The 21675-nt window shown below is 52.8% G+C and overlaps 1 protein-coding gene across 6 annotated transcripts in view; it reads left to right on the plus strand.

Annotated features, from left to right (window-relative positions):
• The window catches only part of EML1 (EMAP like 1), a 165716-nt gene extending 154283 nt beyond the window's left edge, over window positions 1-11433 (plus strand). For all 6 annotated transcript variants that reach the window (XM_081291993.1, XM_081291994.1, XM_081291995.1 and 3 more), the window contains 5 exons: window positions 6434-6531; window positions 6633-6720; window positions 7987-8082; window positions 9244-9374; window positions 9928-11433. In XM_081291993.1, the coding sequence (XP_081148119.1) occupies window positions 6434-6531; window positions 6633-6720; window positions 7987-8082; window positions 9244-9374; window positions 9928-10053 (539 nt within the window). In that variant the 3' untranslated portion in view covers window positions 10054-11433. The remainder of the gene's footprint in view (window positions 1-6433; window positions 6532-6632; window positions 6721-7986; window positions 8083-9243; window positions 9375-9927) is intronic.
• Window positions 11434-21675: the final 10242 nt, after the last annotated feature.

Below are 21675 nucleotides of genomic sequence, written 5' to 3' on the forward strand. Positions count from 1 at the left end.
TTTAAGCTACTGGTTTCTGTTTTCATGTTATCACAGTCATTGAGCAGACTTTGTGTGGCTGGTCACTCTAAATACATTGAGGAGTGTCTTGTGGCCTCCTCGTGGCCTGTCCTGGGATAGGTTCCCTGGACACTTAAGACGAGTGAGTACCCTGCAGTCCTGGGCGGAGTGTTCTAGGTAAATCAGCTCGGACAAGCAGTTGGTAGTGTTGTTCATGGCCCCATCCTGCTGATTCAAGGCCCCTGTCCTGCTGATTCAAGGCCCCTGTCCTGCTGATTCAAGGCCCCTGTCCTGCTGATTTAAGGCCCCTGTCCTGCTGATTTGCTAGTTGTCCTGCAGTGGTTGGGAGTGATGGATTATGGTCTCGTTGTGTTGTTGCTGTCACTTCTCAGGTCTTTCTGGTTTGCTTCGTGTAGTTGGAAGAGCCCCTAGACAGCAGTGCATTTAAACACCTGTAGCCAGCCAGGCCTCCATCCGTTGCCAGTGGGCCTCTGTGCAGGCGGGAGAGGAAATTCAAAGTTCAGGCCCTACAAACCCAGCATGTGTGCTTCCACCTGCTCTGTGCATCTGTGCAGCCTCCATGTGGCCAGGAGGCCCCGTATAGCCAGGGACCTCTCCAGCCTCCACTGTGCACACTACAGTGTCCCCCACCCACCCCAGACCATGTTTACCCCAAGCACAGCCACCATCTCAGGCTAGTAAAGCTGCCGGCCCTCCCCGCTGAGCCACCTGGAGACCGTCCCTTCCATCCGCAGTGCTGCTGGGCCTCCGTGTCACCCAGGGCTTCACAGTGAGAGAACTGCTTTGGTCACAGCTGTGAAGCTGCTGTCCCCAGAGGCTGCTCCTCCCTGCCGTAACTTTGGTGCCAGCTGAGCTGCTGGGATTGGATGAGGACAGCCCAGGAAGCGCTCCACAGGCTCACCCTGTCCTTCCCTGCTGTGCAGCACACACACCCTCAGGCCGTTCTGGCTTTGGTCGATTTCCAGATTGCTGAACGGGTTCTGGTGAGCTTTGCCCAGGGTTGTCGAGGCCTTGAAGGAAAGGGTTCCCAGCCTCCCACCTGGCCGCAGCACCAAGCCCGCCCTCTAGAGTGCCAAGTCACCACGCCATGGTCTCCTCCTCACTCCAGATTAACACAACTCCCTCAGCTTCACCGGAGGTCCAGGTGGTGCTCAGTCCAACGCTCGCTCTTTTCCACAGTTGTTTAAATCAGGACCCAGAACAAGGCCATCGTGGTCCTTGGCCAATGGGTCTCCGAAGTCCCTGCTGATCCAGAGGTGCCCCCCCACACGGCAGCTGAAGAGCTGCCCCTCCCCTGGGGTTTTCCACTCTGCGTTTGCTGACCGCATCCCTGAGGGAGGCTTGACATGTCCCTCTGTGCCCCCATTTCCTCAGAGTGACTTGGGATCCTGAGGTGTGAGACACTCGGGAGTCTCTCCTGCAGGCCGTGTGGTTGGCGTGGCTCCCTCGGTGTCACTGGCAGCTGCTGATGCCCATCGCCTTCTCCCGTCAGGGGTTGCCAGCCGTCCACATGCCACCTGGGCTTTTCTTCTTCACTGATTAGATGTATTAGTTCTGTTTTTCTTCTAGTTTCCAAGACAGTGAGTGTTCCCTCAGTGGCCGGTCAGTGGTGGCATTTATGTTACTTGCTGTTTACGGATTTAAGCCACTTGCTGTTTCAGACTATTGTAGTTACAACAGGTGGGACAGTGGTGTGTCACTGGCCAGGGGAAGGCACTTCAGTTGGTTCCTGAGCCTTTTGATTGACCTTGGAAGCCTCGGACACTTGTTCCCTGGCATGGCACATTGTTCCAGGGTCATCTTAGACTTTCTTGCCTCAGACCCCTCTGAACCATTTCTCCAAGTTGCCTTTAGCTCTTTTTATGTCTGAAGTGAGGCTTGGGGGTCACAGTGTGGGTGTCACGGGTGCTCATGGCTCCCAGGGGGTGACTGCTTCTGAGCCTTCCCATTGTCCTGGTTACACCTTAGGATAGTCTTTTTCTGTGAGACACAGGATGCTCGCCTATGGTATCAGTCTTGGAAATAGCAGTTTGGGGTCCTGGAAATGCTGGCCTAATTCAGCTGCTGCTGCCTGGAGGAATCTTATTTCCAGCTGATTGACAGTGTCACCTCTACCTCGCGGCGAGTGCCTCCTTCTCTTGTGAGACCCCGATAGAGTACATCTTTTGGATGCTCTTTCCTTGGGCCAGAAGAAAGTTCTAACCTCTCACCTCCACAGACAGCTACCCGGCGCCTGGGAACCTCTGCTCCTCCCTGGTGAGGAGCCTGCTGGAGCTAGAATGCCCTTCATCTGTGCCTTCTGAGGTGTCGCCTTCCTGTCTGTCGATTGTGGCCGATGTTCTGCCTGCTCACATGGGTGCCTCATTGTTTTCAGAGTTACTCTGGACCTCTGCTGAGCACAGGAGGACCTCGGCACAGCTTGCCTTCCCAGAAGGCCCTGCTGTCCATTCAATCCCATGTAGCTTTCGGGGCCTTTGGAGACCTCCATTTTCCCTCAGTTACACCAGTGACCATCCCAGGAGACCAGAGTGCTCTTTCTGCTGGAAGCCCTGCATCCTGGACTTCCGGTTGTGGACTGCAGGCTGTGTGGGGCAAAGGTGAGAGCTCTGGGCCAGGCCCAGGCTCCTGAGGGGAGCAGTGCCTCCTCGTTAGCAAGCATCCTTCCCAAAACAGATGGCAAGCGACTGTTAGGCTCCCACGGAGGAGGAGTGAATGTGCCCTCTGGAGAGTGGAGCATTGAGCAGACGCTCGGGAGACGTGATGTCATTGGCAGCCTGGGCAGCCGTGAAGGCCCCTGGAACAGCCCAAGCAGTGAACTCAGACTCGGGGAGTGGCCCAGGGTCCCTTACTGGTAGGGACCCCACTGCACACAGCACTGACTGCACCACAGAGCAGGCACTCAGTAAATACCAGTTGCATGCCCGAGAGCAGATTCCAGCATGTGCACCTGCTGCCTGGAGGTGCATATACCCTTTAGACCCAGAAGGAAGGCGGCACCAGGTGTCCAAGCACAACGGCCACTGCCTGAGAACCCAGCAGCCTGCTGTTGAGATCTCAGCCTAGACCCTCAACCCATCCCTGGGCCTGCTAAGAAAAGAAGCTGTCCTTCAATCAGGGGGGCCTCTCCTCCTTCCCTCAGTCTCAAGAAGGTTCTGGATCTTGTGCTGGCAGCTGAGGGAAGAGCTGGACGCCCTGGAGCTTCGTCAGTGGAGCTGTGGCGGGATGGCAGCCGGGGGGTGGTCTGCTGCCTCATAGGTCCTCTTCAAGGCTGACGTTGGGTGTGTGGGTCCTGGTGACTGAGACGTTACCTCATTCACAAAGTCAAGCCAGATGGTCGCCACTTGAGCAGTGGGATTAACCGTGTGCACAGCAGAGAAGACCCTTGTCACCTGCCTCAGCTGTGGGTGAAGAAGGAGTTCAGAAGCCAGTCCTGGAACTGCAGGAGCAGGCTGGGGCTGAGCAGGCGGGTCCTGGGGCATGAGAACCACCAGAGGGTCTGGCATCCTGCATAGCCCAAGAGCACAAACCACAAGGGTGTCTGTGGGCCATCTGCCGTCTCCGCCACATGTCATCAGCTGGTTTTCACTTCTGAAGCATTTTACCTACGGTGGTCTTGGGCTATTAGATGAATTATTTTTGCGTCCATAGTTGACTAAATCGTTGGCAAGATGCCAGCCCCCTAGGGGTCATTGAAGACAGAAGCAGAGTCGGGGGATTCTCGTGTGAGACACGCACCAGCCTCTTTATGAGTAGACAAAACGCATTTTGATTGAATTAAAGTTTTATACTTTTTTAAAGAACAGACATAGGAAGACAATAACGTCCAGGGCCGTCAGTCAGCTGCACACACCTGGCGGACTCTCCTGGTCTCAGCCCGTGGCAGGAGGTTGGCTCTCTGCGAGTGAGGACAAGCGTGGTCACAGGGCACCACGGCCATTTGCTCTGTTCTTAGTCTCATCCCCCAGCCTTTGAGCTGTGGGTCCTTCTGCTTCTGCTAGGACGAGTCAGGACCCGGCACTCACCACGTCACTTCCAGCCTCAAATTCACCTCTCACGCCTGGCCTGAGACCTGCTAGGATGTGGGCCCTGCCTGCCAGCCAGCCTCTCTCCAATGCCACATGGTGTCCCACACTCCCATGCCAGAGTGCCTGGAGGGAGGGCGCCCTGCCCTGGAGACCTGTGCCATCCTGTCTCTGAACGGTGTCCCCCACCCCAGCACTCCCCTGTCCATGCCATGGTGAGGCACATGTTCAGCTTCCAGGCCAGCAGGTCAGCGTCTTTGCCACCTGGGTCACTTTGCCTCTCAGAGACCGCTGAGGGACAGAGCCTGTTTTCTCGCCTGCAGCCCAGACTAACTACACCCTCTGTGAGGCACTGTCAGGTGCCCAGGCTCTGTGCCATCAGCCCCGGCGGGACAGGCTGGTCCACCAGGAAAACGGCCGCCCCGCCTCTTCTGGGTGAGGGCCCTGGCTCTGTCTCCTTGAGTTCTCCAGCTGATTCTCATCTTGACCAAAGAGCAGCTTAGTGGGATAAGCTTAGGAACTAGATAGTCCCTGGGCAAGCTGGGTGAGGCCCAGAGCCTGTGGGGAGAGGAAGGCTGGTGACAGGAGAAGCCGATGGTGCCTAGGCACATCCAGCCTCTGTTAGCCTGTTGACTGACCCTGGCTGGTTTAGTTATTAGCCAGACACTTGGTTTTATTTCAGATCTCCCAACTCCCGACGGGGTATGTCCTGACAGACCCACCATTGCATGAAAACACCATAAGCTGGGACACCTTGGCTTAACGGCACGGCATGCTAGAGTGCCGTTGTCACAGCTGCCCCACATCCCAAGAGAGCCTCAAGCCACGTAGCATCAGCCCCAGCAAAGATCAAAATTCCAAGTGTGGTCTCTACTGGACACTTAGCACTTTCTCACCATCTGTGATAGTGGTGGCTTCAGTATTCCCTAGAAGCCCCGGGGTTGAAGGCTGGTCCCAGCTGATGGTGCTGCTGGGAGCTGGGGAGTCTTCAGGAGGTGGGCCTGGTGGGCAGAGGTTGGGTTGTTGGAGGCAGGCCCCTGAGGGGATGTTGGGACCTGCTTGCTCCTCTTCCTCTTTGCTTCCTGGCTGCCAAGAGGTGAGCAGCTTTGCTTCACAACACACTCCACCATGATGCTATGTCTCACCACAGGTCCAAAGCAGCAGCCAAGAGACCATGGACTAAAACCCCTGAAACCATGAGCCAAGATAAATCCTTCCTCCTTTTAGTCATCTCAGGTGTCTGAAAGCCATCAGAAAGCCAACTAACGTGACATTAGAACTTAGAAAAGCCACAGAGTGCGTCCATCATAAGTGGAGACCATCTGAATTATGAGTCTCCTGCAGCTGCCGTGGGAGTGGAGAGACCCCACTGCCCTCCATTCCATTCGGGGCATCTGTGTGGCTCCAAGTCACCACCACTGACATTGCACTGCCTTGTGTCCTTCCCTTGGCCCCTGCTGAGGACCCGTCTCCTGGCCTAGTGCTGTCCCTGTGAGAGAGAGAGAGAGAGAGAGGAGAGAGAGGGGGAGAGAGAGAATTTTTCAGTATTTATTTTTCAGTTTTTGGTGGACACAACATCTTTATTTTTTTTTATGTGGTGCTGAGGATTGAACCCAGCGCCCCACGCATGCCAGGTGTGGGTCTTCCTCCCCCTGCATAGCGCTCAGCGTGCTCATTTGCCGGCCAGGAGGCCAAGTCACGGTGAGCTCCTTCCCTGTCACCTGGCACAGCAGCTAGCCTGATGGGCAAGGCTTTCCACGGCAGGAACCACGGCAAAGAAGGCGCCAAGGATGGCCCCTGGGAAGAGAGGCGGGATGGGCTGGGAAGAGCCTTTTCGGTCACCAAGGAGGCCATGGACAGAGCAGCCCTAGAAGGAGTCAGTCTCCATCCTGCGTGGCTGGGAAGGGGTGACAGGGAAGGGTTCTGTGAGACTGCACACACTTATATTTTAAAAGTGTACAAGAGGGCTGGGGATGTGGCTCAAGTGGTAAAGCACTCGCCTGGCATATGCGGGGCGCTGGGTTCAATCCTCAGCACCACATAAAAAAAATAAAATAAAGATGCTGTGTCCACCAAAAACTGAAAAATAAATACTAAAAAATTCTCTCTCTCTCTCTCTCTCTCTCTCTCCCCTCTCTCTCTCTTTAAAAAAAAAAAAAGTGTACAAGAAGATTTTATAAGTTGTTACCAAGCTCTATAATTTGGTCAGGTGTGGATTTTTCCAAGGGTGACTTCAGAATTGGTTCAGGACTCGATCAAAAACAATCCTTCTCTTTGAAATAATCCATGGGGCTGTTTGGCCTCGGTCTCTGCTGGCGCTGGCATTGTTCCTTCTGGTGAACTGAGTGCTTGCTGTGACAATGGCCCTCTCCTCTGTCCTGCTCCTGCAGATGGGAACTTCTTAGCCATCGGCTCTCATGACAACTGCATCTACATCTATGGAGTCGGGGACAACGGGAGGAAGTACGCGCGGGTTGGCAAGTGCTCGGTAGGTACCCGCGTCTCGCCGACAGGAGCACGGCATTCCCATGCCACATGCTGCCAGGCAGGGTGTGTGCCAGCGTGCCACTCATGAGCTGTCCTCCCCAGGGTCACTCCAGCTTCATCACCCACCTGGACTGGTCTGCAGACTCTCAGTACCTCGTGTCCAACTCCGGGGACTACGAAATCCTTTACTGTGAGTAACAACCCAGGATCTACATCTAGATCACATGGGACGGTCGCAGTGAGACCAAATGGGCCCACAGGGCTCAAGCCTATGGTGTCCTCCCCAGGCCTCGCTTTCCTCCTCTGTAAGATGGAGGAGTTGCACAACCTCCCTGACCTTCCCGGTGCTGAGACACAGGGTTCAGGCTGGCGTGGGCCCCGCTGGAGAGGCTGAGTTGGGCAGTTGTGGGATGAGAATGGGGTCTGCAGCTGTCACAGCAACAGTGGCCCTGGTAAAGGTGTCACCCAAAGCAGGTGGGTGCCACAAAGTCCCCAGGACCTCCTCCTCCTTTCCCAGCCTCCCACTGGCCAGTCCATGGCTGAAGGAGACCTAGGGATGGGTGATAAAGGGTGGCACTTACTGAGCACCTAGGACCTGCCGTGCACTAGCTTCTCAGACACTACCTGGCCCCTGCTCTGGGCTAAGCAGAGGGGATCATGAAGTGTGAGGAAGGCCTGGCCTCCACCCCATTGGAAGCAGCTGGAAAGTTCAGTGTTATTACCTACATTTCCTCCTGATCCACAGCACTTTCTGGCTCATCCCTTTTACAGAGAGGAGATTGGGGCTCAGGTACAGGCCGTGGGCCCAGAGCTGGTGGGTGAGGAGGAGGTCAGCCACCCGGGCATGTTGGCCTCGTGTTGAGCCAGGACAGGCAGGCACTGGGCAAGCAGCACTACAGGCCTGAGCCTCCCCACCTGGTCCCCCAGCTCCTTCCCCAGGTCCTGCCCAACACAGGCACAGGGACAGGTGCTGGTTTGGGAGGACGGTCTCTGAGTCTAGAACCTTCTCAGACACTCTCATTCCCCAGTGGTCAGAGCTCATCTGAGGGACAGTTACGTCACCTGGGAGTCTCTGGGCTCTTGGGGAGACTGGTTTCCATTTGTGTCCAGTTCCAACTTGGAGCCCCAGGTGCTGAGGCTGTTGGAGGGTGTTAGGGAGGTCTAGGCAGCCCGACTCCAGAGGCAGGGTGGGGTTCAGGTCTCCAGAGGGGTCCTGGGCAGCAGAGGCCTGAGGACCAGAAAAGCCAGACTGTGGGAATAGACTTGGGGGAGGAGATGGGAAGAAAACAAAGAAGAAGCCTACACTGAGCCTGGAACTTGGTCTCTATTCCCAGACAGTCCCCATGGGGTGAACGTGGGGGTGTCCCCTGCTGGGGCGCAGTCCTGAGGACTCAGGCTTACCCAGGGAGAGCTGGGGGCTTGCATTAAGTGTCACCAGACCATTGGCCTTTTCCAGGGGTCCCCTCTGCTTGCAAGCAAGTCGTAAGTGTGGAGACTACGAGAGACATTGAGTGGGCTACCTATACCTGCACTTTGGGATTCCATGTCTTTGGTAAGTTCTGCAGGTGTTTGAACACAAGACGTGTCTACTTTTAGGATATTTTTCTAATAGTTATGAAGCCTCGTAGTCTCCAGTCTTGTCAAATTGCTCGGCTTCAGTGTGTGCCCCACCAGACACCCCTTCAGCTCCCTGGAAAGGGCCAGAGAGTGACCTGGCCATGTCCAGCTGGGCAGAGCTAGAGAAATGGGCTTTTACCCCTTTTCCATGATACAGAACAGGTGCTGAGATAGTTCTCTAGAATCTTCCACATCAGGTTGTGCCAGACACACCTAAATGAACCACGTGGCACTCCTTGTTATTTGTTAGGGTCTGACATTTTTCGGTCCTTAAACTACATACTGCACTTTTGTTTTAAGTTCAGTTTAGGAATATATTCATGAATATCCTAAAATAAATTGCCACAATTGAGTAGAAAAAAAGGAAAAGTAGTATTGTCATCTTTTCTGAGAGACCACGAGTCTATAGATTGGTAAGAATTTACAGTCTCCTTGGTTCTGTTGTTTTACCATTTTCTGGTGTTTAACACTAAGAGCCCCTCTGTCTTCTCTAGAATGCCAGCTGAGAAGCTGACATGCACCCAGCTCTCTTATGCCCAAAGTTTCTGGAACCGAAAGGGTTTCCCAGAGCAACAGTCAGACAATGGTGTCTGCCCACCACCTGGACACAGGGCTCTGGAGCCCTAGTCAGTGAGTGGCACCCACAGGCACACCTACCAGGCAGCCAGCAGACAAATGGCAGCCCTCAAAACCAGCACCAAGGGACATCTGGAAGGCACACAGGCCTAGGGCTAACCAGTTCTGGAAACTTTCACATGTAAAGAGTAACCCCCCAAAAAAGGAAACTGTAACCTTGGGGACTAGTCAGCCTCCATCAGATGATTTGGGGAAAGGTGTTGTGTCCAGAGGGGCCTTAGAGAGGTGGGCGCCAGAAAGCCTGCCATTGACCCCCACTCAGCACGGCAGGGTTGTGTGGAAGGGCTTCCTGAGACCAGCCCGAGTGGGTGAACCTGAAACCCGAGGAAAGGCCCCGCTCAGGCTGAGCCCCTGCCTCTGAAGCAGCGCCTCGAGGCAGCTCTGCAGTGGTGACACCCGGGGCCTGCTCCTGTGCCCCCTGCCTCTCTGGTGTCTCAGTGCTGTCTGTGGTCTGTTTCAGGAGTGTGGCCAGAAGGCTCGGATGGAACCGACATCAACGCCGTCTGTCGGGCCCATGAGAAAAAACTGCTGTCAACGGGCGACGACTTTGGCAAAGTGCACCTCTTCTCCTACCCCTGCTCTCAGTTTAGGGTGAGGAGGTGTCCTCGCTAGTCTCCTCCCTCGCGGCCACCATGTAGATGTGACACTGCTCACGTCAGTTCTGAGCACCTGCGCAGCTCCCCACTGGAAAAACCGCAGGGCTGCAGAGCCCTGCAGGTCCACGGGTCACCTGTGCAGCTTCTGCACCTCCTCCCTCTCCCACCCATGCTCCCTCTGTCCCAGCCCGCTGAGCCCACCCCATGCCGGGAGCCCCCCCCCTTCTCCTGCAGCAAGGAGACCCTCCCTGCTGCCCCAGCAGCCAGTCAATCCTGCTTCTGGGTGGACCCCTGCCTGGCACCACCTTCTGATATTTGAGGTACCTCGGCCTAGGGCATCACTTGGCTCGTCCCCACCAGACCACAAGGACTCCATGGAGTTTGTGTCTGTGTCCCTCCTGTGTCCGGCACCCCCAGCAGGTGCACGGATGAGAGCTTCTGCTTGAGGAAGAGCATGATGGGGTCCAGGACTGAACCTAGAATTCTGGTACTTTCTGATTCCACTCCTGCTTTACAGTAAGCTTTTTTCTCTGTGTCATCGTTTCCAGGCTCCAAGCCACATATACGGCGGACATAGCAGCCACGTCACCAACGTCAACTTCCTCTGTGAAGACAGCCACCTCATCTCCACAGGCGGGAAGGACACAAGCATCATGCAGTGGCGAGTCGTGTAGGCCCTGCGGGAGCCGCGGGAGCAGATCGCGCCCAGGAGACACAGATTTGCGTTCCACTTGGTCACTGTGATTTCTGTTTTGTCTAAAAATTCTTACAACCTCAGGAAAACTATCCCTCTACCGGTTACCTTAGCTTAGGGAGTCCGCGAGCGCCCTGCCAGAGAGCGGTCCCCTTTCCGCTTTTCTTGTATAATATATAAAACTGTGCACATGGCATATAGAAAAGGTCCCAAGGTCTACGTGACCGTGGCATCAATAGAAGAAACTGGTGTCACTTTTCTATGAACTTTTCAAAAATGGTCACAGAATGCCTTTTAAAGTATTGTACATAGTCTTCACTGTCCCACCATCTAGCTTGCTAAGTCCAGTGTCAGTGACGACGAGGTACTGAGTTTGACCGCCATTCAGCAAACGGTCCTTGAGAAGAGTGAACACTGATTTTGCACAGATGGATTGGGAAATGCAGATATGAGACTTTCTTTGGTTACGTTTTCTAAGATGTCGTTCTGGTCCCCCGTTGGGAGGCTGGTGATAGGGGCTCGTTTCCTCTATGGGCGCCTGTGCTTCAGACCAACTGTCGCAGCAGGGCACACGGGCGCAAGAGTGTGCGACTTAGACTGTCGTCCTGGCCACTCGCAGTCGGCCTCTGAGCACCTCTGTGAACCACAGCCCCTCTGCTCCCGCTCCCGCTCCCGCTCACGTACCCTGATCAGCAGCAAGACGCTTGGCCGCCTTCCCCTGTGTGTTAACTGGCATGATATGGTGTTGTGCTTGTAGGATGCTAGCAGCTCATGACAGACCCTCACGGCTAGTTCCACTGCTTTACGCTTACGGACATTGTACATGTGTATTTTACGACCAAGTAGACCAAGCCGAGGAGGAATCTCCTCTGTGTCCCATCAACCTGAGGGGAGACGTCTCAGAAGGCTCCAGGCACGAAGGCAGCTTCTTCTGTCTTTTGTGCGTGGCTGGCTCCCTACAGTATGGAGTAAGACCGTGTCCTGATGAGTAAGACGCAGGTGGTGTCAATCTGTCAAGAAGGCCTTTTCCATTGTGGGACAGATTGAAATTCATTGTTTACATTGGGGAATATATCTTGGATTTTTAAATAGAAGAGTAATAAACCAACTTAAGAACAAATATTAAGATTTTTACTCATTCTAGGCAAGTGAGTGAATGGCGTCATCTGAATGCCACGGCACTGGATGTTTTCAGTGGCTGATTAGGTGTGACGTTTGGAAATAGTCTTCGTGACATCTCCAGCCTGCCATGGCAGTGCAGGCACCTGTAAGCAACATGTATTAAAGATGACTGTTTGTATTATCCTTATCAAATATATTCTATAATGAAATAAAACTTGAAAAGTGGATTTCTTATTGACCTATATTCGTGAAAGTATATACATTAAAATATTTAAAATTAGATGCGATTCATACTATATTCTGTTTCACATACAGATTGTTGTCTTCACCTGGGTCGTTTGCAGACAGAACTGTTTTTTCCTATGGAGGGGAAGCATTCATCAGATGAGATGGCTCTGGAGATGTGGCTTGATCACAAGCCCATTGTTAGTTCCCTTTGTTATGCAAACACTGGTGAAAAGCAATTAGTCCTAAATGGATAATTGAAGGAATAATGAGCTATAAGGATGGGAAAGAGATCCATTATGGACTTGAAACTCAAAATGTGGCATATATACACACACTAGGATTTTGTGTATAGATTTATATGCTGTTTTATTAATTATGAAGATAGCTATAGTAGTTTTACATCTAGTAATATAGGCAATTATGAAATAGCACTGTGGCTGGATGATGCGCTAGGAACCTTGCAGATGGTGGTTGCTCTCCGGCTCATGGTGACCCATGACTGCTTCCCACCACTTAACCACCCCTCAGGCAAGCAAGGCCTAGAGCCTTTGGGATTCTTCTGGAGCAAGAGGCTCCAGGAAAGGGGCAGCTGCTGGCCTGTGTGGCCAAGTCGTCTTGCTCTCAGGAGCCTGTGGCCCTATTAGCTCTTAGCCTGGCTTCCCTGCCACATGTGAGACAGGAAAGTAAAGAGTGCTGTTTAATTGTAGATACAATAAGTAAGTTCGTTAGCCTAAGAACATTCCCAAGTGAAAAAAGACCCTAAGGGATTCTTTCTCCCAGCACTGGGGGTTGAACCCAGGGCCTCATGCACATTAGGCAAGTGCTCTCCCACTGAGCTACACCCCCAACCCTTTTGGTTTTGAGACAGGGCTCTCACTAAGGTGTCCAGAATGACTTTGAACTTGAGATCCTCCCGCTGCAGCCTCCCAAGTAGCCGAGGTTGCAGGCGTGAGCCACCGCCTTGGCTGCATTTACAGATTTTAACATCTGTGATTTCCACTGTGTGGTGCACCCCAGCAGTGGGGTAGGAGGAGGCTGCCTTGGGCAGGGGCTGTCTGGTTTCACTGAAAGGTCAGATTCCATCCTTCAGCTCGTCCTTCTGTGATTGGGAGCGGGCTGCTGTCACTCCAGCTCACAGGCGGAACTCACAGAAGTGCCATGTGACCTTCTGGCCTCTGTCTGGGAGGCATTTGCCAGGCAAAGCCAGCTGAGAAGCCTGTACTTTGACGAGGCCCAGCCTTCCAGCAGGTTCTCTCCCTCCATTCTTTTAACTCTATAGAGAATTTCAAACACCCCAAAAGGGGAGAGAGAGTTACCCAACTTCAGAGATCCTGGACACTTAGAAATTCTCATCACCTGCTGGAGCATTTTAAAAGAAAATTCCAGCCCTGTGTCATTTCATCTGTGAATACTCGTCTGCCGCTCTGATGAGGACCTTCGTGGACCTCCATGACGTCATCACGGCTGACAGAAGTCTCGTGGCGTCAGTGCCTAGGTTTGTTAAACCCGCCCACATCTCAATGCCAGGCACCACGTGGACACGAGCCACACACAGTGAGATACACCACATGGCCTGCCTGCCGGGGAAGTTCAGCACAGGGGCTCAAGCCTGCAGGTGCAGCTCACATCTGAACCTTCTCCAGAGCCTGCTTCTCCAACCCTGACCCCAGTCCTCCTGCTGGCTGCCCACAGCACCCCTGCCCTGCCATCCCAGAGCTGGATGCCCAAGCTGTCCTCCTGAAACCCAGACTTCCTCCAGTCTCTCCTGCCCAGGGTCCCTGTGCTGCCTTAGGCGACCTAGGGACCTCCCCTCGCTGGGTCCCCAGCCTGGATCCTCCCTCCCTCAGCCGGCAGACTCACAGGAGTGTCTCAGAAATTGTACCCTTTTGAAGGAGGGAGACTTCCCTTCAGGAATCCCAGTGCCCTCTGGGGCAACCTCAGTGGTCCAGCATCTCTCTTCCACATGTTTTAGCAAAAACAGGCACAAAGCCGGGCGCCGTGGCACACGCCTGTAAATCCCAGCAACTCAGGAGGCTGAGGCAAGAGGATTGTGAGTTCAAAGCCAGCCTCAGCAAAAGCTAGGTACTAAGCAACTCAGTGAAACCCTGACTCTAAAATAAAATACAAAATAGGGCTGGGGATATGGTCGCGTGTCCCTGAGTTTAATCCCCAGTACCAAAAAAAAAAAAAAAAAGCTCAAGCTCACACCAAGGAATTGGCAGTAGGCGGTAGGATGCATCTTCATCTTCTGCTGACTGTCCTTGGTCCTGTGTGCAGCTCTGCATCCAATAAGCCTGAGGAGGGTGCAGATGGAGGGGCTCCTGAACACAGATTTTTGTCCAAGCTTCCAATATGGACCAGTGAAGAACAAATTTGGCTATTTAGGCTTAAAACAAAATTAGGTGTCTTAGCATCCCTAAGATGAACAATGTATAGGTAATTATTAAAATTTTAAACTTGGGTTTGACTTAAGACTTGCCACTTGCCTTCCCTAAGTGACAAGTCCGGCTGCTGGCTACTTGTGCACCACCTGGTGGCAGAAAAGCAGAGCACGGCCCTTCCCTACCTGCAACTGGCCCAACCTGGTTCTGCCCTCTGTGGGGCTGGGGTGTGGAGGGGGAGGAAGGGAGACTCTTATCTGACTACGATGGTCTCCCTTCTGAGGGGCATGTGTTCCCCCTGACTCTTCTCAGAAGAGCTTCAGAGGTTTCTAGAGGACAGAGCAGTGCTGATGGTCCCTCACCTGTCGTCCCCTGGACCCAGGTAAAGATGTTCTGCTCAAGTAGCTATTTTCTCCTTCCATGGCCCCCAAGCACAAGGAAGCCGGTCTCCATGCATCCTCCTCTTATGGGGGTCCCATCGCCCCTCCAGGTGGTCCTGTTGGGCAGAATCCTAGGTGATGCACTTGGTCCTCTTGGTGGGGCTCACATCTTGGGTGGGGGAACATTTGTGCCTCCCACAGCCCAACACCAGTTGGAGGCCATTCCTTTTATCTTTCTGGGTGTCTGGCTGAAAGCCACCCTCTGGCCTTTGAACTTTTCAGCCACTGATCCAAAAATCCCAGAGGGCCCACATCAATCACTCCAGGTGGCCTGGGAGGAGAGGGAAACCCCCCTCCGCCACTCCTCCCTCCTAAGAGGAAAGGATGGAATCAACAATCGATTCCCCCCCCAAAAAAAAAATCCTTAAAATACTTTTAAAATTTCTAATTCCTGACCCTTTATGGCCTTCGCATGGATGAAGGCGTCTAAGAGGCTCCTTGGGCACCTCTCTCGTGTCCTCTGCCCTGGTTGGCAGTGCCTTCGTGGTCCCACAGCTACTGGGCCTTGGATCCTCAGCTAAACATCAGTTCAACATCCAGCTACACAAATGGTGCTGCTGTGGGAACTCTTTACAGTTTCCTTGTGCATCTGTGCCAGAGATCCTCTGCCTCACAGTGGGACCACCGCTCTTCTAGGCCTGCACCAGGGCTGCCAGCTTCCTCCTGCCAGGGACCAGTGTGGGCAAGGCCATCGCCCCACCTACCACCCTTGGAATCATCACTGCATATCATCTACGACAAGATCAGTCCCTTTTTTGACAATGAAGAGGCAGAGGGTTAGTGAGACGAAGGCCCTGGCCCAGGTCACTCCACTGATCCACAGCAGAGTGAAAGATAAGTCCCAGATGTCACAAGCCACCTCCTCGCCAGCATTCTCAGGCAGGTGTCTAGAGAGCACCCTTGAGGAGTTAATTATGGGGTTCCAAATAAGGTTAGGAAGTGTCCCGCACCCTGTGTACACAAATGGAGCAGGACACACAGAGACTAGAGGGCCCGTGTCCCGGCAGAGCCTGGGCAGCTGCTGTAATGAAAAGGCACGTCCCCAATAAGAGCTTGGACACTTTGGCTCCCCAGGCACTGAGTACTGGCCAGGTATGGCTGTCCCCATCCACCATCTTGGTAAATGGTATGGGAGAAGGCTGACCCGAAGCCTCATGGGAAACGGCACCCAGGAACCCAGGGTCTTCGGCTCCCGCAGGGTCTGCTGGGAGTGCTGAGGCTGGCGCCTAATGGCTCCGTCATTCCAGGGACCCGGCCATGCTCACAGTGCCGTGGGTTCCTCTGCAGCCGTCTTCCCCACCGATGTGTAAAACTGGGTACCTGGAGCCCCTTGGGGTACCATGACAGTGTCTCCGCCCCTGGACGAGAAGGACCCAAACCTCTCTTCTTACTCCTTTATGGGGGTTGCTGTGACAATTGGAGGCACAGGATGGGTGACACTGGGTGAGAACGTGGTTAAACACTGTGGTTTGTAGAGCTGGATTGTGGCTCAGTGGTGGAGCGCTTGCCTAGCACGCAGGAGGCCCTGGGTTCGATCCTCAGCACCACATAAAAATAAATAAATAAAGGTATTGAAGTGGGCACCCCCTTTCTTCACAGAAAAGCCCTCTTCACCATGGCTGATTTTGGGACTGTCAACAAAAGAGTCCAATGTAGAGAGACTTCCTATTTTCGTGTCACCCTGTTTACTTGGCCACTGGCTGAGAAGATACCAGCACCCCAGGTGCTGGACACCCCCTTACTAGTTTTTCACAAACGTATCCAATATAGTAGTTTGAAGAAATGTACAAACAAGGCCTCTGGCCTTGAGCTGGGCTTCACAGAGATGTCTACATTTTTTAGAGAAGTTACCAACTGGGCTCCATGGTAACAGCTGGCAGGGGAGGAGACAAAGGGGAGAAGAAGCTCCCCCCTTCTCAGGTGTGGTCCTTGCAGGGTTAACTTGCCCAGAACAGTGAGATAAAAAGCTGCTTTTATGTGAACTTCTGCAGACTGTGAACTTCTGAGCCCCTCCCCTTACGAGCTGGGTATAAAACTCCGAAACTCCCTGAACTCGGGGTTCACGGGATTAATTGATTACAGCAAAAGCTGTGCCCCCTGAACCTGGCTGCAGCCAAACAAAACTGTTTCCTGCTGTCTTCGGTGCCTTGCCTCGTTTGTCCCTACAACAGTATGTGTCCATCCACAACTAAAAAAATTTTTTTTAATTGCAATTTGTAACATTCGGGGCCCACTCCCCTCCTTACCACACCTTCACTAGGAAACTGCCAGTCTCCCTGTCACGGTGAGGCTGATGTCACATACTCTGTGACACCTTTGGGATTCTTTTGACCACATGGGCTTCTCTGCCTTTTTGGTTCCCGCTCAGAGCCTGGCTCCTGAAAGGAGGGTGGGCTGAGATTGCCAAAGCCCAGCAGCTGCCCAGCCACCCCACGACTGGTGGCCCCACGGTGTTCCTCTGCCTGGTGTGGTTTATCTCGCCCGGACGCACACACAACAACAGTCACACAGACAGCATCTGGTCATTGTCTGCATTGACAGGCGCCATGCCTCCTACCTGAGGCAGCCCTGCACTCACTGAGCTGTTGCCAGGCCCGACACGTCATCCGCTGACCAGAAAGTGCTGTCAGATAAGTGGACGCTAATCCATAAGGGGGGGATGGGATGAGTGGCGGAACTTTGGATGGGGCAAAGGGAAGAAGGGAGGGGACATGGGGGCAGGAAAGATAGTGGAAGGAGACAGACATCATCAGACACATGTGTGACAGCCCAAATGGTGTGACTCTACTTCATGTACAAACAGGGAAGTGGAAACTTCCGCTCCATTTGTGTACGAAGAATCAAAGAGCTTTCTGCTGTCATGTATAACAGATGAGAAGAAGGAGAGAGAGAGAGAGAGAAAGGGAGGAAGGAAGAGCCATCAGAAACTCTGACCACAGGAAAGGCCTTTCTCTGATTCTAGCGAGGTCAGTCCTGCTCCCATTCCTTGCCAGGCTGAGGTGGCTCCAGGGCTCAGACGTCATCTGAAAGCAGGGCTCTCAGGACAGCCCGAGGACAGCCAGCGTCATCTCCACCTCCCTGGAAGTATCCCAGCCCGCCCCCCCAGCAGGGCTGCTTGTTTGGGTAACTTGTAGAATGGCGGAGCGGCCCTGAAACTGAGGGGTGGTCTTGGGGGAGTATGCCCCGAAGTCTGTCCTGTGGAGCACCAGTCGGCAGTGTCCAAGGACCCTGGTTGGAGGCACTGATTAAACATGTTAATGGGCATCCTGAGTCCAGAGCAGCTGCCTGTCCATCCACCATCCACCTCCATCCCTGCCTTTGGGCGGGGCACATCCTTCCACAAGTTCGTGCTGTCCTGGCTCTGTGAGGCGAATGGCGACGAAGAGGCCAAGCAGAGTGTGCCAGCCGGAGGCAGGGGCCGGCACTGACAGGCCACGGAGGCCCAGGCACTCGGGGAAGGCAGCCTTGAGCAGACAGTGCCGTGGAGGAGCTGAGGCCAGCGTCGCAGCTCTCGGGGAGTGCCCCCGGGCGTGGAGGCCCTGGCCTGGCTGTCTTCACAGCATCTCTCTCCTGCCCACCACTGCCAGCCGGGGCTGAGGGCAGCCAGGGAGGTGTGGCCTTGCTGAGCTCTGAGGCCCAGAAACAATAAGGATTTGCCCAAGGTCGATGTGGCCTTTCCAGGGGTAGCCCCAGCTGCCCCAGTTTGTTTCTTTTTTATAAAATAAAGTGTATTGGCCTGGGGTTGTGGCTCCGAAATAAAGCGCTTGCTTCACACGTGTGAGGCCCTGGGTTGGATCCTCAGCACCACATAATAATAAGTCAATAAAACTAAGCTATCATGTTCATCTACAACTAAAAATAATTTTTTAAAATAAATAAAGCTTATTGTATTTTTTCATGACAAAACTAATACATACTCTCTGTAGCAAATTAAAAAACAATCTCAGGTGTATTTCTTTCTTCCTTTTTTTTAAATTTTTTTTTTGTTTTTTTTTTAGGTGGACACGATATCTTTATTTTATTTTTATGTGGTGCTGAGGATCGAACCCAGTAACTCGAGCATGCCAGGTGAGCGCACTACCACTTGAGCCACATCCCCAGCCCCCCCCCAGGTGTATTTCTACCATTCTGAAATAGCACTATTACTCCTCACTGCATTCCCTTTCTGTATTTTTTATTTATGAGTTGATTTTGTGTTGTGTTTCTGTGGTTGATCTATTGCATGTATCATGTTCTATAACATAGGCATTTTCCCATGTCAGTATAATTTTGTTGTAAGTAACTTGTACCCACTACATAATGTGATACCATGATTGATGTTGTACCTTGATGGTGATGGTGGTGATGATAGAAATGGTGGTGATGATGATTGTGATGATGGTGGTGATGGTCATTGTGATGGTGGTGATGATGGTGATGGTGATGGTGATTGTGGTGATGATGGTGATGGTGATGGTGATGGTGGTGATGATGGTGGTAATGATGGTGATGGTGATGGTATGGTGGTGATGGTGGTGATGGTGGTGATGATGGTGATGGTGATGATGGTGATGGTGGTGATGATGGTGATGGTGATGGTGATGGTGGTGATGATGGTGGTGATGATGGTGATGGTGGTGATGATGGTGATGGTATTGTGGTGATGGTGGTGATGGTGGTGATGATGGTGATGGTGATGGTGGTGATGGTGGTGATGATGGTGATGGTGATGGTGGTGATGGTGGTGATGATGGTGATGGTGATGATGATGGTGGTGATGAAGGTGATGGTGATGATGATGGTGGTGATGATGGTGATGATGGTGATGGTGGTGATGGTGGTGATAGTGATGATGGTGATGGTGGTGATGGTGGTGATAGTGATGAAGGTGATGGTGATGATGATGGTGGTGATGATGGTGATGATGATGGTGGTGATGATGGTGATGATGGTGATGATGGTGATGGTGGTGATGGTGGTGATAGTGATGAAGGTGATGGTGATGATGATGGTGGTGATGATGGTGATGATGATGGTGGTGATGAAGGTGATGGTGATGATGATGGTGGTGATGATGGTGATGGTGGTGATGGTGGTGATAGTGATGATGGTGATGGTGGTGATGGTGGTGATAGTGATGAAGGTGATGGTGATGATGATGGTGATGATGATGGTGATGATGATGGTGGTGATGAAGGTGATGGTGATGATGATGGTGGTGATGATGGTGATGGTGGTGATGGTGGTGATAGTGATGATGGTGATGGTGGTGATGGTGGTGATAGTGATGAAGGTGATGGTGATGATGATGGTGGTGATGATGGTGATGATGGTGATGAAGGTGATGGTGATGATGATGGTGGTGATGATGGTGATGATGGTGATGGTGGTGATAGTGATGATGGTGATGGTGGTGATGATGGTGATGGTGGTGATGATGATGGTGGTGATGATGGTGATGATGGTGATGGTGGTGATGGTGATGATGATGGTGGTGGTGATGGTGGTGATGATGGTGATGATGGTGATGAAGGTGATGGTGATGATGATGGTGGTGATGATGGTGATGATGGTGATGGTGGTGATAGTGATGATGGTGATGGTGGTGATGATGGTGATGGTGGCAATGGTGCTGTCTAAAGACTTCTTCCATTAACATTTAAACAGGCTCAAATCTTACCCATTAAAAAGAAAACCTTCCAGGTTCATCCCCTACCTGCAGGGCTCTGTTCTGGGCTGCCATTTTTTTCTCCCTCCTTCTCCCAGGGCTACCCCATCACCTCCTAGGGTCTCAGTCACTTCTTCAACCCTGACAAAGCACAGGTCAACATTTTTGGCTCATCCTGTCTCTTGGCTTCAAACCTGTGTGCTCAGCAGTCCCCAGCACACATCCACCAGCTCACTCCATCAGTGCTTCAGTCTCTAGCCCAAAATGAATTAATCCACTTCTCCCCAGGTCCCTGTTCTCCATTCCCCCAAATGACCAAGCCAGGAATGTAGATGTCCCTCCCAGCCTTCTTTTTGTCCCACTGCCCATATCAGCAAGCCGCCAATAATAGTGACCACTCTGAAGGCATCATTTAGAGAGCGCTTCCCCTGTGCCAGCCACTGTTGGAAGGATGTAGACACAGACTCCTCCGATGTGCTCATTCTTGTTATCATCTGCTTTTTACACAAATTTTAGTGAATTTGCTATGAGTCACACAGCAAAGAAGTTGGGATTCTAAGCCGACCACTGCCCGGCTCTGCCTCTCCAAGACGGGAGGGTCTGCCCCACAGGAGCCATGGCACGTGTCCATGCACCTCTCCATTCCCCATGGGTGCTCCTCTGCCTCTGTCTTGGCTGGCCACCATTGTGCTGGCCTGTCCCCCTCCAGGGGTCCTGGGGGAGCTGTCCAAACTACCAATCCAACCACATCACAGTCCTGCTTAAACTCATGCTTAAATGCCTTAGTGGCTCATAGGAAAAAGCTCTTTCACCTCGTACTCAGGCCTGTTCAGTCGGCTCTGGGTCCTTCTCTAGCTGTGTCTCTTTCTGTTTCCTCCTCAGAGCTCCCTGTCCCTCCGCAGGGCATCCTCTCTTGGCCACCCAGGTGGTATCCACTCTCTGCCTACCACTCTTCCTCTTGTTCCTGCTCATCCACCATAACCTTTATAACAGCTCGAAAGCCATTTCCTCCAGGAAGTCTTCCTGAGTGTCAAGTCTGGGTTCAGGTCTCTCCTCTGTCCCCACTGCTGCTGTTACTCCCACTGTCACATCAAAGTGTTGGTGCAGCTGCCTGGAGCCCATGTCTGCAAGTTCTGCACCGTGCTCCCTCCTCCTGCTCCAGCTCCTGGCCCGGAATGACAGGTATGTCCGTAAGTGATTGCCAAATACACCAACAAACACACCTGTGAGTGGCAGGGGGCCTGGAAGTCGTGCCATTCATTGCCCCAACCCCAAGGATCCTCTCCTGCTTCCAGAGTCTCACCATGGCCACCAAGGAGGCTGCAGCGGACAGCGCTGTCCACTGAGCCTTGCCTTTGGTTCAGTTTGTGCCTCAGGCCAGAGGCCCAGAGGCGGAAAGACTGACTGAGAGGACAAGAACATCTCAGGGTCTCCTGATGGGTTTTGCAAAAATGAATTCCAAAATCATGGCAGCAACGTGCTAGGCTTTTTTTCTTTTTTAGCAGATGACTCCTCTCTTCCCTTTTAAGAGCCTTCCTGGCGGAAGCTGCACCAAGTTATTTTTACTTAAAGGCTGTAAACCTCATCGTTCTTAAAGAGAAAGCCGGGCGCTGGCGTCTGCCAGCCTCCCAGGCTCCGCCAGCCCCCGAGCCACAGGGTGGTTCTGGGTCATGCAGGAAAAACAAGTTTAAATTAAGTTCCAAATTAAGTAGCGGTGTTTAAAAGAAGGACAACACAAGCGCGCGCACACACACACACACACACACACACACACACACACACAT

This window comes from Spermophilus citellus, assembly GCF_964194105.1.
Source record: "Spermophilus citellus genome assembly, chromosome: 4".
NCBI lineage: Eukaryota > Metazoa > Chordata > Mammalia > Rodentia > Sciuridae > Spermophilus > Spermophilus citellus.